This window comes from Peromyscus eremicus, chromosome 9, assembly GCF_949786415.1.
Source record: "Peromyscus eremicus chromosome 9, PerEre_H2_v1, whole genome shotgun sequence".
Classification (NCBI taxonomy): Eukaryota; Metazoa; Chordata; class Mammalia; order Rodentia; family Cricetidae; genus Peromyscus; species Peromyscus eremicus.
In genome coordinates this window covers 81584567-81601924 of record NC_081425.1, presented here as the reverse complement: position 1 = coordinate 81601924, position 17358 = coordinate 81584567, and the positions used below count along the sequence as shown (strand labels likewise).

At 38.9% G+C, this 17358-nt stretch overlaps 1 protein-coding gene across 2 annotated transcripts in view; it reads left to right on the top strand.

The window, feature by feature from the left end:
* LOC131919573 (zinc finger protein 431-like) overlaps positions 1-13072 on the top strand; it is a 64802-nt gene extending 51730 nt beyond the window's left edge. For both annotated transcript variants that reach the window (XM_059273872.1, XM_059273870.1), the window contains 3 exons: positions 9725-9851; positions 10050-10110; positions 11031-13072. In XM_059273872.1, coding sequence (XP_059129855.1) covers positions 9818-9851; positions 10050-10110; positions 11031-12195 — 1260 coding nt within the window. In that variant the 5' untranslated portion in view covers positions 9725-9817 and the 3' untranslated portion in view covers positions 12196-13072. The remainder of the gene's footprint in view (positions 1-9724; positions 9852-10049; positions 10111-11030) is intronic.
* The last annotated feature ends 4286 nt before the right edge of the window (positions 13073-17358 follow it).

Sequence of the window (17358 nt, the reverse complement as noted above, 5' to 3'; positions counted from 1 at the left end):
TTAATTTTGTGGGAGTTGTGAAGCCTGTGTTAATTTCTGTACATATGGAATCATAGTTAGCTGGCTAACGTTGATGAAGATCACCTTTTTCCTCCTGAGTTTCTTTCCATCTTTTGATTATAAGTTGACTATATTTTCCTGTTTTTGTTCTTGGCTCTTTCTGTCTCCTTTATTCTTTCACAAATATTGTATATATTCTTGATTGTTGTAGCTTTGTGGTAAATTTAGAAGTCACATGGTGTCAATATGTGTATTATTTTTTCATAATCCTGTTGAGCATTCTGAGTGTTTCTACTTTGCATGTAGCATTGGAATCAGGAATCCTGTCATAAATTGTTGAGGCTTTTGTTTGGATTATATTTAATTCATGCTGCAAATTTACTATACACAACCTCTTCATATTGATGCATCATGTTCCCATGGATCATTTATTTACTCCTTTGTTTATGTAGGTTTTGTTGTTAATCTGTGGAAGACTTTTATATTATTGGATAAAAAGTAATATAGGGATGGGCAGGTGACACAGCATGTATTCTTCTTAGGGATAACCTGAGTTTATATCCCAATATCCAAGTTGGAAGGCTCATAACTACCTGCTACTCCATATCCAGGGGATCTGACACCCTCTTTTCTAGTATGTCACCTGTATATGCGTGGAAGACATTCTACATCATACAAACATACACAAAATGTGGAGATAAACTTGTTTTCAAAACTTCTTGTAACTCATAAAGCAAGTAGAGCAAAACAAGTTGCTTTAGGTGTACAATACAAATCATACACCGTTTCTTTAAAAATCTGTTACCTTGCATTTGTTTTGGAAAAGTTTTTATTTTCTCACTCTGATGCAGACTTACAGGCATTCATCAGTCATAGGAAATAATATGCTGCCTAAGTGATCCTAACAATTATCTTTTTCTTTATTATAAGAGAATGAGATCCTTTTAATAATCAGAACTACTTTCTACAAAGTTAAAATATCAGAAAGCTTCAAGCAAGTCTCTCCAACTTTGGTGGAACAGCTCTCCTCGACCTATCCATTTTCTGTTATTGGCAAAGGACAGAAGTGGAGTGCACAGGATGAGTGCTGGCCAGTGACTTCTTGTGGTTTAATTTTTATTAGAATCTTGTTCTTGTTTAAGGACCGTGATATATACTTGAAGATATTCTTTTTATCTTGTTTGGTCAGTGATGCCATCTATGTTGTTGATTTTATTAATTGTCATCTAAATTTATTGTTTCTCTGGAAAGTGATGGACCTTTACCAATTTTTTTTCCCAGAAAATTTGCTACATGATGTTTGTGTGGAGATACAGTTTTAGTTTTCTCTTCTTGATCTTTGAGGCTCACTTCTCCTCATTTCTTGCAAATCTGTGTTGTTGTTGCTACCTTCATGTTTTGGGTTTTTGCTGCTTAAGTGATTGACATGGTTAATAGATTGGATTTGTGTTTTTAAAATCTTCTAATATTATTGCCTCTGTCATAATTAGCTTCAGCTGTCAACATGATGTAGCCTAGAGTCATCTAAGGGAACATCAATTGAAGTTCTGCCCAGATCAGAATCTCTAGTTACTATGTTTGTGAGAAATTGTGTTGATTGATATGGGAAGGCTCTTCCACTGAGGTTTCAATGCCCTAAGCAAGTGGACCTGAGATGGTTGAGAGATATAGCTTAGGACAAGACAGTAACCAAGCAAGAGAGAAAGCCAGTAAACAGTTCCCTGTAGTTTTTGCCTTTAGTTCCCAGCTTGAGTTTCTATCCTAAGGTCCCAAAATTGTGGGTTGTGATCTGGCATTATCAGCCAAATAAACCTGTTAATTACCTGAGATGCTCTTACTTAGAGAATTTAATCACAAAAGGAAACAAGGAAGTTGGATCAAAATGTGGTACACCAAAAGTGATTTAGTTGCTTAGTAGAATGTGGAAACGTTGTCTTTTGGAGGAATGTGGAAGATATTACGACTTTAGATGGCAAAAAGCCATAGAAAGCTGCACAGAGCTTAATCGTCTCTTCTTGTAGGACCAGGAATATGGGAGTGTTGAAAGTAATGCAGACAGTGGAGCTTGAGGTCATAGGATTTAAGTGGGAAATAGATACCATGAAAAATTCAGCTAGAGGTCATTTGTATAATATTTTGTCCCCAAATCATTCCTATTTTCTCTGTTTTCTGAGAATTAAAAAATAATTGTCTGATTTCTTAGACAAAGTGTTGATTCTGTTGGGTTTTTATTACTGATTACTCATTCAGGTCTTCAGTGGAAAAGAAACAAGTGGTGCAGAAACAAATGAAGTCAGTGCCCACATCCCTTTCTAAATTTATTCTTCTCTCATACAATACATAGAGGAAAACAACGTGAGTTATTTTACAATGGCAGTCATGTGGTGAAGCAGAGGCAGGAAATTTCAAGTTTAGCACTATTAAGGAGAAGTCCCGTCTCAGCATTTGAAGCCTATGAAGGTACCCTAAGGATAAGACTCCATCCATCTAAGCCTTTGATTTATGGAAGGAATAGGCAACTTGATTCCCAATTCAAAGAAGCAGCTTCATACAGAACCTGTTGTAACTCTGGTCCAAGCATAGTAGTGTCCATCACAACTTAGAAGCCAAATTTGGGGGGATAACCCATGTTGTACTGGTTCTGGAAACAAGAAAGATGCAAAACTTATAGCTCCCTCTGTGGTTTCAGTTCAGCACTGTTGCACTTATCTCTGTTTGGCAGAGTCAGAAACCCAGTGAGGAGACTGTGAGAGTTCATTGCATGAAGCTGTGAAGATGAAGCCAATGTTGTATGTTGAGATGATAGGAAGTTGAGACACCCAATCTATGAGATGACTGCCATAGAGAGCTGCATACAGGGAACAGAAGTAGCAAAGGAGAGACAGGTGTAGAGTTCTCTAAGCTCCTTGAGAATGAAGCCCTACCTATCTTAGAGCTACAGGATTTGTTGTTTGCCCTGCTGAGTTTTAGTCTTGCCTTGTTCTATTCCTCCCCTCACTGTGCTCACATTCCTTTCTTTCTTTTTTAAAAAATTCATTCTCTCATACAACTCTCATCCCAACTGCAGTTTCCTGGAACTGCCCCAGAGGTCCAGCCTTTAGACCAGTACTCAGGGATCAAAGGGAAATCCACAGCATGGTACAGCTATTACTTTTCTATCTGAGGGTTACTAGGGAAATAAGAACACTCATGTACTCTCTTGATGGTTTCTTTTTTTTATTCTCTCATGTTGTTCTCATCATGTTCTCTCTCATTGCTCTGTCCTATCATATCTTTTTACAGTTTATATATTCGAACAAACTCTTTCAGGCAATAAAAGTCATAAAAAAGTTGCATTCATAGATAAAGACATGACTAAAAACAGAGACATCTGACATGTCTCATGCAATATATCTTTTTTCCACTTTAATTTGTTCTGTGTGTTTATTTATTACTAAAATTAAGATAAGACTGCCTTTATTGCAAATTTCTGTGAATTAGAAAAAAAGATTAATTCCAATTATTACCTTCTAAACCAAACCATCCCAAAATTCTACTGACAGTCTTTCAAGTCACTGTATTTAACCCCAGACTTGAGGCTTGTAAAGCTCACAGAATACTTGAGACTGATTCTTGCTTTTTTGGGTCAAATTAAACTTAAAGTCATTCATATGTATTCCAACTTCACACATTCTCTATCATTTAATGGTAACAAGTGTGCAAAGAGATCACCCAGCACCAGGAAAAAAACTAAAACTTAAACTATCATAGAACTCACTGCTGTACAGTTTAATCTTAAAATAAATAAATAAATAAATAAATAAATAAATAAATAAATTTATTTATTTTAAAAAAAGCTTTCACATCTGCTGCATGGCATTATCAGCAATAAGAGCAGTGCACAATTTAGCCCTGAACTGACTGTCCTAATTTTGCCCTATTTTAGCATTCTCAGCAGGATCGCATCCTTGTTACAGGCAGAAAGTACAGAGGTATCTGAATGGGTCACTTTCTTCATATCCATTTCCATTATGACTTCTTAGTTTCTTTTCAGTCCGTATAAATCTTTTTATCCTTGCTACGGGATCTTTCCACACAGACAGCAACGTGCAGACTTATCTCCTGGGAAAGGCACTTTGGACTTCTCTCAAGATTTTTTCACTTTTGTTCTCCACCAGTCTCATCTTCACTAGGGGTCAGTGGTGATGATTATGTACTGGCTGAAAAGGAGGCTTCTTGGCACTGGGGTTGAGGGTCAGCTTTTTCAAGTCCTTTGCTAATATTTCTGGCTGTGAGACTGAATCATCACAGGAGTCTTGTTCATTGCTTGTCTGAGGGGATTTTGACTTCAGAACAGGGTCGGACCCCTCTGATGGCTCCTCCATGGTGCTGGGCAGAAGCCTCTAAAGCTCCAAACAAAATTGCTTAGTCTTGGAAAAGACCGAAACCAAACTCACCAGCAGAGGCAAAGTGAGCCCCTCATGCAATATATCTAAGTAGCCTCTCATGAGCAAGCAAGGAGCTGAGTGTAAGCTTCTGATTATCTAAGAAGGCCTGTAGCCTCTCACAGCTTGGGCTTCAAGTTAGACCAGTTATTGCTTGGCCACTATAGAAGCTCTGAGCCACCATTGCTCCTGCATGTCTTGCAGGCAGGACAAGTGTGGTTCTAAACTTGTGTGGCTGGCTTGGTGTGCCAGTCCCACCACTGAGAGCCTTATGTGCATACAGAAGATGGCTGATTCAGCCTCTGTATTCTTGATTACTAGGAGTCCTCACTGGGGTCACCCTTATAGGTTCCAGGAAGTTTGTACTGCACTGTTCTGACATTCCCTGCTAAAAGCTCCCCATTCCAGTAATCTCTCCCTGTCTTTTCCCCCTCTGTCCCTTCCTTACTCACCTGACCCTTTCTGTTCCCATCCTCACCTGCCTCCAGTCCACCCACAAAAATCTATTCTATTTCCTCTTTTCAGGGAGATCCATGCATCTCTCCTAGAGTTGTTCTTGTTACTTAGCCTCTCTGCATCTATGGATTGTACTGTGATTAACTGTGATTACAGTGATTCTACTTTACTTAACTGCTAATATCCATGTGTAAGTGAGTACACCATGTTTGTCTATGTGCTTCTGGGTTGCCTCACTCAGGATAATAAAAAACTCAAGAAACTAGGCAACAACAAACCAAATAATCCAATTATAATAGGGTATCCCTCTAAACAGAATTCTCAGTAGAGGAATCTAAAATACCTGAGAAAGACTTGAAGAAATGTTCAGCATCTTAGCCATCAGGGAAATGCGTATCAAAACTACTTTGAGATTTCATCTTACAGCTGTCAGAATGGTTAAGTTCAATAACACAAGTGACAGCTAATGCTGGCAAGGATGTGGAGCAAAGGGATTCATTGCTGTTGCAAGTACAAACTTGTACAGCCACTATGGAAATCAATATGCAATCCTCAGAAAACTGGGAGTCAATCTACCTCAAGACCCAGCTATACCACTCTTGGGTATATAACCAAAAGATGCTCCTCCATCCTACCAAAATGACACTTGCCCAACTATGTTCATAGTGGCTTTATTCATAATAGCCAGAAACTGCTATGTCTGTGATAGATTGTGTTGATTGAAGATTGATGAGGGAAGACTCCTCCACTGAGGGTGGCAATATTGCTAAGAAATTGGCTGGAAAAGGGAGCAATATGAGCATGAGAGTGACTAGGCAAGAGAGAAAGCCAGGAAACAATCTTTGCCCATGGGTTTTGCCTTCAATTGTTAGCTTGAGTTTCTGACACAATCAGCCAAATAAACACATTCATTGCCTGAGATGGTTTTTGTTAGAGGATTTAATCACAGCAGCATAAAACCAAGTTAGAACAAAAAAAATGGAAGAACAAAAGTGATTTTGTTGGTAGGTAGAACATGGGAACGTTGTCTTTTGGAAGAATGTGAAAGATATCGGGACTTTAGGTGGCAAAAACCAGAGTAAGTTGTATACAGAACTTAATTGGCTGTTCTTGTAGGACCAGGAAGATGGGAATGTTAAGAATAATGGCAGAAAGTGGACTTTGAGATTATAGGATTTTAGTCAGAAATAGACTCCATAAAAATTAAGCTAGAGGTCATTTGTATGATATTTTGGCTCCAAAATCTAATCTGCCCATGCCCTGGAAATGTAGTAATGCAGAATTAAAAAAATAATGGGCTAATTTCTTAAATGGAATATCAAATCTGTTGGATGGTTAATACTGATGACTCATTCAGGTCTTCAGTTGAAAAAAAAAACAAGTGGGGCAGAAGTAAATGAAAATGAAAGGGTAGTTTCAGATGGCAGTCAAGTGCTGAAACAGGCAGGAATTTTCAAGGAGTTTATCACCATTATAGAGAATGCCCTTGCTATGGAATGAAAGCCTAGTAAAATGACCTAGCTCCATGCAGCTAAACCTTCAATTTATGGAAGGAGTAAGCAAAATGATTCCTAGTCCCTGGAAGCAACTTCATACTAAACCTGCTGCACCTATGGTCCACGTATATTAGTGTCCACCCCAGTTAAGAAATCAGATTTTGCAGGATCACTCATCATGTGTTGGTCCTGGAAACCAGAAGGAATCATGATTTAAGGTCATGGATTCTTAGTCTGTGGTTACAGTTCAGCATTGTTGTAGGCATCTGTGTTTTGCAGAGTTGCAAACACAGTGAGGAGATTGCATGAAGCTGTGAGGATGAAGCCTAGTGTTTTTGGATTTTTTTTTAATTCTTTACTGTTTTAGGGGCCTGCCTGCACCAACTCTCAAATAAATCACAAACATGGGGGCTTATTCTTCTCATAAATGCCTGGCCTTAGCTTGGCTTGATTCTAGCCAGCTTTTCGTAACTTAAATTACCCCATCTACATTTTACCTCAGGGCTTTTATCTTTCTCCATTCTGTGTACCTTTTTTGAATTCTTATTCCATGACTTGCTGTGCAGCTGGCCCCTGGTGTTCTTTTCTTCCTCATTCTTTCTTTTTTTTTCCTCCCAGGTTTCTCCTCCCATTTATTCTCTCTGCCTGCTGGCTCTGCCTATCTTTTCCTGCCAAGCTATTGGCTATTCAGCTCTTTACTAGACCAATCAAGTATTTTAGACAGGCTTTAGAAGTAACACAACTTCACAGAATTAAACAAATGCAACATAAAAGAATGCAACACATCTTTGCATCATTAAAACAAATGTTCCACAGTATAGACAAATATAACACATCTTAAAATAATATTCCACAACAGCCTGGGTTGCATTTTGTGACCACAAGATGTTGAGATACATAAGGTTTGAGACATCTTCCATGGAGAGCTAGCTGCATACAGGGAGTGAAAGTAACCAGAGAGAGAGATGTATGAGAAGTTGCAGGGATAGGGTGATCTGAGCCCTTTGAAACTGAAGCTCCATGCATCTGAAGCAGAGCTACAAGATTTAGTATTTGTCCTGCTGTGCTTCAGTTTTGCCTTGGTTTAATCTTTCCTTGCTATGTCTCCATTTCTCTGTTTTGGAATGTGAATGGCATTTTGTGAAAGATAATAACTCATTTTCTGATTTTATAAGATGTCACTGTCAAGAGATTGTCTTGAGTGTCATAAGAGACTTTGGATATTTGAACAGTATAAGGGCTGTTGCAGATTATGAGGATCATTGAAGTGACTAAATGCATTTTTCTTTGTGGATGACCATGAGCCTATAGTTTTACCTAGAGTTTTCCTGCCTGGCCCACATTCAGGACAAATCTCTGTCACCTGCCAGTCCCACAGCCTCAGACCCGACCAAGTAAACACAGAGACTTATATTGGTTACAAACTGTATGGTCATGGCAGGCTTCTTGCTAACTGTTCTTACAGCTTAAATTAATCCATTTCCATTAATCTATACCTTGCCACATGGCTCGTGGCTTACCGGCATCTTCATATGCTGTCTGTCATCTTGGCGGCTGGCAGTGTCTCTCTGACTCAGCCTTCCACTTCTCAGCTTTATTCTCCTCCTTGCCCCGCCTACACTTCCTGCCTAGCCAATGGCCAATCAGTGTTTTATTTATTGATTAATTAGCAACACATTTGCCATACAGAACATCCCACAGCATATAGTGACCTGGGTCAGAATGTAGTTGCTTGAATGAAAAACCTCCCAAATAGAATGAAGTATTTGAACATGTGTCTCTCCTTGGTGACTTTCTTTTGATTGCTTGTAAAACCTTAAGTAGGAGGAGCCTTTCTGGATGAAATTCCTCACTGGGGGTGTGATATGTGTCTCTATAGCCTCAACCCATTTCCTGTTCTTTGTGTCTACTGTGTTGTGGTTAAAACTAATCATCCAGCTTCCTTGTATTGTCATGCCTTCACCACCATTATAGACTCTATCTCTAAATCACATAAGCTATAGTAGAAGCAACTGCTATTCAGTGCTAAGGCAGTTTGGTAGCCTGCTCTTTTAAATTTTGTTTGTTGTTGAAGACAACATTTGTCTGTGTAGCCCTGACTATCCTAAATGTCTCTATACACCAGGCTGGCCTCAAACTCAGAGATAACCCTGACTCTGGCTCCCAAGTCCTAGGTAGGATAAAAGGTGGGCCAACATTCCTGGATTTTTTGTTTTTATATTATTGGGTAATGGGCCTGTGATGTAGGTTTTTGTACATGTTAAGCATATGCTATTATACTAAGCTTCACTCATATCTTGAATTTTAAAGTTAGGCAGAGTGTATCATTCTGTTTCTCAGGATGCCATGTATTCATCATATTCATACTGCCTGAGCCTTCTGAGTCATTGGATTGCAGGTGCATGACCTTCTTCCTGCCTGTTGTGTTTGTTTTGAATTTTTAAATGAATATGAGTATTTTACCTGTATGCGTGGATATGCACCACAAGGGTACTTGGTCCTCACAGTGATCAAATGATGGTCTCAGAAATCCTGAACTTGGAATAGTGGATAGTTGTGATCCCCTGCGTAAATATTGGCAGTTGAGCTCACCTCTCTGCAAGACCAGCAAGAGCTCTTTACTACTGAGCCATCTCTCCTGCCCTGTGTTGATTATTTATGATCAACATTCATATTGCTGATGTTTTCATCTGTCCATTTATAACTGTTACAACATGCAGTGCCTTTTAGTAAAATCTTATTGATGTTACAGTTTGAATTGGGACACTTCAGGTTTCTGGAAGATAGATTTAGAACTGGAGTGAATGCATAGCTCTTTGTAAGAACATCAGTAAAACCTCCTTGGTTCTATCTTTTTGTTTGTTTGACTGATTTTTGCATGGGAGACAGGGTCCTAATATGTACTTCTGGCTGTCCTGGACTTGATTGCATAGGCTAGGCTGGCATTCAACTTAGAGGCAGATTTAACTGCCTCTGCCTTTTGAGTGTTGGGGTTAACATGTGAGCCAATACACCCAGCTTGTCAATCTTATTTTTCTTCTTTGTAGTTAGTAATTGTTCATACAATTTCTCTCATGTACTCTGTACTTTTTATCTGTTTTCTTGTCTCTCTATGTATGGTAATAGGCATTTCCCTTGCAAGGTGATATCCCATTCAAAGGGTAAAGAAATGACAGAAGTGACCCTCCTATTCAGTTTCCTTCTAAAGTGATTTTGTGATTACTTTATGTCTATGTCATAGTATAAGTGTGGGGAGAACCAGAATTATATGACTATACTGTCAAAGAAGTATACATTTACAATATCAGTATCATGCTTTCTTTTGTACACATATATGGGATGTTTTAGAATTCAGTGACCTATGATGATGTGCATGTTGACTTCACTAAGGAAGAGTGGGCTTTGCTGAATCCTTCCCAGAAGTATCTCTACAAAGATGTGATGCTGGAGACTTACAGGAACCTCACTATTATAGGTAAGACTGAATTTTCCTTCACATTTTAAAATAAAATGACAACTGTTACTTGGTTATTGATGCTGTTCTGTAATTTGATTGAAAAAGAAGAAGATAAGGTGAATAAATCAGGCATGGTTCTAAGATTCACTGAAGATAGTAACAAATTTTGTACAGTTTTCAATAATATAACACACATTTTCTGGTGCTATATTTTAGGATACATTTGGGAAGACCATAATATTGAAGAACATTGTCAAAGTTCTAGAAGATATAGAAGGTAATTTTCATGTGCAAGCTGATACAAATGTGCCTCTGAAGAAATTGTAATGTGTCCTGGAAGTTTTAAACAAAAGCAACAGTGTAAATAACCACCACTTAAAGTATATTGATGATTATGAAGTTCTCACAAAACCATATACCTCAATTTTACATAGGTGAATTGCATTTGCAAGGCATTCCTTTAAGAAAGAAGACAAGGAAACTGTGCCTCAACAGATAGCACCATTTGAATCATAGCACCAGGAGAGCTATGCTTTAGAACTATCAATCCATTTATTTCATCCTACTTGTATTACAAAATGTATACACAGTAAAGAGGTTATAAGTATATCTCCAAAACTTTTTAGTAAGAAAGAGTCCATAGTAAAGCTAGTATTGCTCATATACTTGTGACTATGCTGTTTAGTGAGAGGGGTTTTTAGAGTCAAGAATCAAGAGGCATTGTCATGGAAAAATCTTAATCCATATACCACAAGTCTATGAGGACAGAAAGTCAAACTGAATTCAACATGGAAATTTTTTATTTGTTATTATTTCTTAACTAGGTATATCATATGTCACTGTGGATACAAGCCATAGGATCATAGGGATATAGAAAAACATAACATTCCTCTCAGTACAATTAGAAAATATGTAGCAGTCCCCACATTGAATATACTTGTTGAATTTAATTCAAGTATACAACTAATTTGTTTTCTACCTTCATTGTTAATACATCAAGAAACTCACACTACAGAAAAGCCCTATGAGTTCGAGGACTGTATAAATACAACTTGAGTGTAAACACAGTGATAAAACTTTAAGATCTGATTACTCTTTATAATTGTACCAAATTGTAAAATTAATTCATACAGATATAAAGAATCAACAGTGCATTGAATGTGGTAAGGCTTTTACATGTGCCAATTATCCTTGCAGGCATGAAAGAAGCCAAACTGGAGAGAAACCTTCTGTATATACTCAATGTGACTTTGCATACAATAGTCAGCTTCAAAGTAATGGAAGAATGCATACTGGAGAGAAACCCCATGAATGTAATCAGTGTGGTAAAGTCTTTGCACAGCACAGTCATCTTCGAAGACATCAAAAAATACATACTGGAGAGAAACCCTATGAATGTAATCAGTGTGGTAAAGCCTTTGCACAGCATAGTCATCTTCAAAGGCATCAAAGAACACATACTGGAGAGAAACCCTATGAATGTAATCATTGTGGTAAAGCCTTTGCACGTCTTAGTACTCTTCAAGTACATAAAAGAACACATACTGGAGAGAAACCCTATGAATGCAATCAGTGTGGTAAAGCCTTTGCTTATCACAATACTCTTCAAATGCATGAAAGAACGTATACTGGAGATAAACCCTATGAATGTGATCAGTGTGGTAAAGCCTTTGCATGTCAGAGTTATCTTCGAAAACATAAAGGAACACACACTGGAGAGAAACCCTATGAATGTAGTCAATGTGGTAAAGCCTTTGCACAACAGAGTAGTCTTCAAATGCATAAAAGAGCACATACTGGAGAGAAACCCTATGAATGTAATCAGTGTGGTAAAGCCTTTGCACAGCATAGTCATCTTCAAATGCATAAAAGAACACATACTGGAGAGAAACCCTATGAATGTGATCAATGTGGTAAAGCCTTTGCACAATATAGTAATCTTCAAGTGCATACAAGAACACATACTGGAGAGAAACCCTATGAATGTAATCAGTGTGGTAAAGCCTTTGCACATCACACTCATCTTCAAGTGCATACAAAAACACATACTGGAGAGAAACCCTATGAATGTAATCAATGTGGTAAAGTCTTTGCACGTCACAGTAATCTTCAAATGCATAAAAGAGCACATACTGGAGAGAAACCTTATGAATGTGATCAGTGTGGTAAAGCCTTTGCACGTCACGGAACTCTTCAAATACATAAAAGAACACACACTGGAGAGAAACCCTATGAATGTAACCAATGTGTTAAAGCCTTTGCACGTAAGAGTAATCTTTTAAAGCATAAAAGAACACATACTAGAGAGAAACCCTATGAATGTAATCAGTACGATCCCGTCACAGCTGTAGCTATAGCCTGACCTCTGAGTCAGGGTACATTTTTCTCCAAAGCTGTAACATTTGCACTATGAAATGTTAGACCCTTGAATCTTGTAGCAGGAATTACAGAAAGTTGTCAAAAATCTTACCTTGATTCTGGGAATGAACATTTCTTAACTGCCCAGCCATGTCTCTAGTGCTTTAAATATTTTAAAGCCTATTTATATCATTTTGAAGTCAGGAAATCGGAACAAACTTACACAAGAGAAAAACCTTATTTATATAATTGATTTGGTAAAGACTTTAGACATCACAGTTGTCTTCATCTTCAAGAAAAAAATCACATTTCATTTATTTTTAATCATAGCCTTGAAGGAAGTAAATTGCTTACCATGTTCACTGAAGACTGATGGTGGAAATCACTGCATTGTGGTTTCTATTTTGAAACATCTGAGGTAGATACTAAAGTGTGCTTATATGTGTGGCAAATCCATTTAATTTAAGTTTATTTTATGGTCCTTATATTCCTTCTGTGGCTTTTGTTAATCTTCTATTGTGCTTTTACTTAGTGATAGGTATTTTTCTGCTGTAATGTTTAGATTGGTATGCCCATCATCTAAGTGGTCCATTGTTTATTTAAATATCAGGCAGTGTGTGATCATACATTTCAAGTAAGGATGTCTGTAAAAGGATGGTGGGTTGTTTCTAGTTTTGTTTTTATATTTTCACAAATTCCCTTGAGATTTTGTTGTTTGTTATTCAACCTTTCTTGTATGTCAGTATTGATTCAGGTATACATTTGAACTCATGATCCTCATGTGTCTGCCTTTTGAGTACAAGTCCGAGGGTATTTGATGTACTCCTAATGTGTGTTGTTTTGTCAACACAATTTAACAATGTTAATGTTAAAATGCTTAATAGAAGAGAATATAAGAAACATTAAATGCTTCATTAATGAAAACTATTAGGCTCCAGCCTCTAATATTCTCCTTCCCAAGGTCTCCAGAAGAGGCGCTACCAATGTCAAGAATAATCTGAAGTGAAGGAATCTAATACACCAAGCTCTTTCATTCATCCACTTTATTCCTCTGTAACAAAGTTCTGCCATTCCTCTTGGGTCAACAGTCTACAAACTCACCAGCAGCCACTCTTTTACAATACAGTGCAAAATCTCTCAAGGTCCCCACAAGAACAGTGAGAGTCAGCTTCATTTGCAACCCAAAAGAGAAGTGAATAAAGGAGAAGTGGAGTCAGATAAGGCCTAAAGTAAGTCCAAAAGATAATTTATGTGCTCAAAATATATCCCTAGAAGTGGTTAGGTGAAACATTATGAGTCCATCATAAATGTGCTCAAACTACAGCCTTACAGGTGGTTAGGTAAGAGAGTCTATGATTCACTAAAATAAAACTGCCCTTATTTTCCTGTGTCACCATTTTCTGGCAGGGCAGGGAAAGGATACTTGATAGCTAGGTAACTTGCATCAGAGCTTGAAGCACCTGGTAGGAAGAAAACCCTTTGGTTCTAAGTAAGTTGCCCTGTGGTGCCACTTGGGGTGTGAGAGAAAGTGAGGTCTGAGCTTAATTTGCACAAGAAGCAAAGCTATGTATGTAACATCTGCCTGGCCAAGGTAGTGTCTCCATATGGGTGTTTAATTCAGGGGCCTCAGGGGCCTAGCAGGTGGTCTGTCATTTGTCCTTGGATCCTGTCTGGAGTTGTCCCTGACTTTGTAGCAGGAATCTTTAAAAAGTTCTTATTAATAAGAACAAACCTGGAGCCAGGTATTGGGGTGAACACTAGAAGATCAGAGAGACAGAACAGGCCACAGCCACCTCACCTTGCCAGTTCTTCAGCTGATCCTGTTTCCTCAGACTGGAAGCCTCTGAGTCCTCATCCAGAATGAATCTCAGCTGAACTGCTGCTCAAAAACCTAAAAGCTTAACCAGCCAAAATGCTTCTAGTTTCTGGTCCTCACACCTTATATACCTTTCTGCTTTCTACCATCACTCCCTGGGATTAAAGGTCACTTTCTGGGATTAAAGGCGTGAGTCACCATGCTTGGCTGTATCCTTGAACACATGGATTTCTGCCTTTGGAATGCTAGGATTAAAGGCGTGTGCTGCCACTGCCTAACCTCTATGTTTAATATTGTGGCTGTTCTGTCTCTGACCCCAGATAAGTTTACTAGGGTGCACAACATTTTGGGGAACACAGTGCCACCACAACTTTGGATGTTTGCTAAAAGGGATAATTGTAGAAGGTGGATATCTAATTCAAATGCTAAAAAAATAACAGAGATCCTAGGGACAGGAAACCTTGCCTAAGTGACTGTATCCAAATACCTTAAATGTGTATGCTGAAGGAAGGATCAATCCAAGCTGTTAGAAAGTCTTGGGGAAGCTATGAGAGCATACATAAAATTCATAGCAGAAACAGCTTGATATATTAAAAGCTAAATAACACCCAATACTCCTTGAGACTTAGGTTCCTCTGGAAGAATTCTTTGATGGCTTTGTTATGCTGAATTTCTATTTCATATTTCTGTTGGGGCCCATAGCATCTCATCTGTATTCAAAGCAGTATTTTCACTTATCTGATTGAGATGTTATAAAGTAGGATAATCAACTATATCTCATACCATAGCTTGACTATATATATATATATATATATATATATATATATATATATATATATATATATATATATATATCCTATACTTCTCTCTGTCCCCATTAGTTAACTATTTGGCATTTCATCATAAAGTACTGCCAGATAATGCAATGGCACTATGATTTATTTTTTTAACAAACATTTATGGTGTGTATGTAATGTGATTATGGGTTTGTAGGCCATGGCAGTTATGTAGAGACCAGAAGATAGCTTTGTGGTTTCTACTTTTGGTCCTCTTCATATGGTGATGAAGGCCAGGTTTCCAGCCTTGCATACCAGAGTCCTTTCCCACTGAGCTGTCTTGCTGGTGTCAATTAATATTAGTAGAAATATTACAACAGTAAGCTGTTGTCTTCTTTTCAGATTGTAAACATAGTTTCATGCAAGGATAGAGGAACACAGGCCAATTTAAATAATAAATCCTCTTTGCATATGAAAATATTTATTCTAGCGTACATTTTTTTAATTTGTTTATTCTGAGGACTAGACATTTTTCCAGTAGTCATGCTGGGGTCAACAGGTGATGATTGAGGTTCAGAGTGTTGGCCCACCAGGAGGCAACCCCCTGTTGGATAATTTTCAGGCAAGGCCCCTAAGACCATAGACCACAGAATGTCTTTTTCTTCTGTTGTCCCTTTGCATGCTTGCTGTTGCTATCTTTCTCTGATATCTGACATGGTTGAATTGTGTGGTGGGAAATTATTTTTACCATCTAATTTATAATGATAGCTTATACAGAGCTTTGATGAATAAATGTATATACAAGGATATGTCTCACAACTAAGGCCTAAGGAGCTGCTTTCGATTGCAGCTCAGGTTAATGATTAAGGAGAACAACTGAAACTCCTCCAGAGCCAAAGTGGCCTGAAGTCTCTTAATGCTAAAAAGATACAGTTAAAAATCTTGGTGTGCATCATTTGGCTGAAACCAAGCCTTGTAATAACTTCAGGTTAGATCAGTTTATTTATTTATTTTTCATTTTTCTTTAATAAGAAATTTTCTACTCCACATACTATCCACACCACCCAGCCCTCTTTCCCAAGCCACCCTGCAACCCCACATCCCCCAAATCGAGGTCTCCCATGGGGAGTCAGCAGAGCCCAGCACACTGAGCCTAGGCAGGTCCAAGACCCTTCCCACTGCACCAAGACTGTGCAAGGTGTCACGCCACAGGCACTGGATTCCAGAAGCCTGCCCATAGACCAGGGACAGATCCCGATCCCCCTGCCTTGGTGCCCCCCAAACAGTTTGAGCCAAACAACCGTCTTCTGTATCTAGAGGGCTCCACAGCCACCAGTACACAGTTCATGGGCTTCCACTAGTGTGGCCGGTCATCTCTGCACGTCCTCCCATCATGATAACGACATCCCTTGCCTGCAGTATCTCTCTCTCATCAATTGGATTCCTGGATCTCAGTCTGGTGCCTGGCCGTGGATCTCTGTATCTGCCTCCATCTTAGACCAGTTGTTTTGACAACAACTTTAAGATGAAAAAAAAAACACAGAAAACAATCTAATGTCTGTAAGCAAGTGTTGCAACTCTGGGGGGAAGGAATACTGACTGTTCAGTGGAGTAAGGCAATACCTCAAGCTGCTAGGACAGATCTGGCAGCTGGAGCTACAGTGGGACAGCTCAGCTCCAGAGGGAAAGGTATCCCAATACCTCGAGCTGCTAGGACAGCTCAGCTCTGGAGGGAAAGGTATCCTGACTGTTTGGGAGTCAGGCAATTCCTGGAGTTGTGGTGTAGTAGGGGATGGTCTCACCACAGGATATAGCAATCCTGTACTTCTCCTGGAGAGCCACTACAGCTGAGCTTTGCTCAGCCCTCACTTAAGGGGGCTTTCCAGCAGAGCTCTGCTTCTTCAGATCAAGATGTTGCTTCTTTTGCTTCACTCTGCTACAGGGGAGGCCCTTGCATAAATGTAACAGTCTCCTCCAGCTCCAGAGAAAAGTTGTTACTTTTTCTGCTCTGCCTTGCTTAGTCCCCTAAGGGAAAGTCTCTACAAGTTTTTTTCTGCTCAGTTCATTAAGGGATGTCTTAGTGAGGTTCTTCTCTGCACTGGCAAATGAAGATCTTCACACTCAAGACTCTTGAGAAAGAGGTTTTTGGGGAAGGAGGAGTCCAGGAAAATGACTGACTCTTCCAGGGTGGGAAAGAACAACTGGAAAAGGGTGGTTTATATAGGATCTCTTGGGAGTGAAGTTTCTCCCAGGAAATTTTTTTTCTGTCCAGGGATTGGTTAGTGTTGTTGGTCGGGGCCAGAGATGGCCCTGATTTTAGAGCCAAACTGTGTTTCTTTCACTGGCCTTTAGTGTTTTGGCTTTAATTCTAAGGCCAGGGCATATTTCTTTCACTGACTCTGATGCCAGGGACAAAGTGTGTTTTCTTTGGCACTGGTTTTAGAGACAGGGCATGTTTCTTTGGTTCTGAGTTCAGGGTTAAAGTGTTTCTATGACTCAGGTCCCAGATCTAGACTGTTTTTCTTTCCCTGATTCTGGGCTCCAGGGTCAGGGTGGGTTTCTTTAGCTAGCTTCT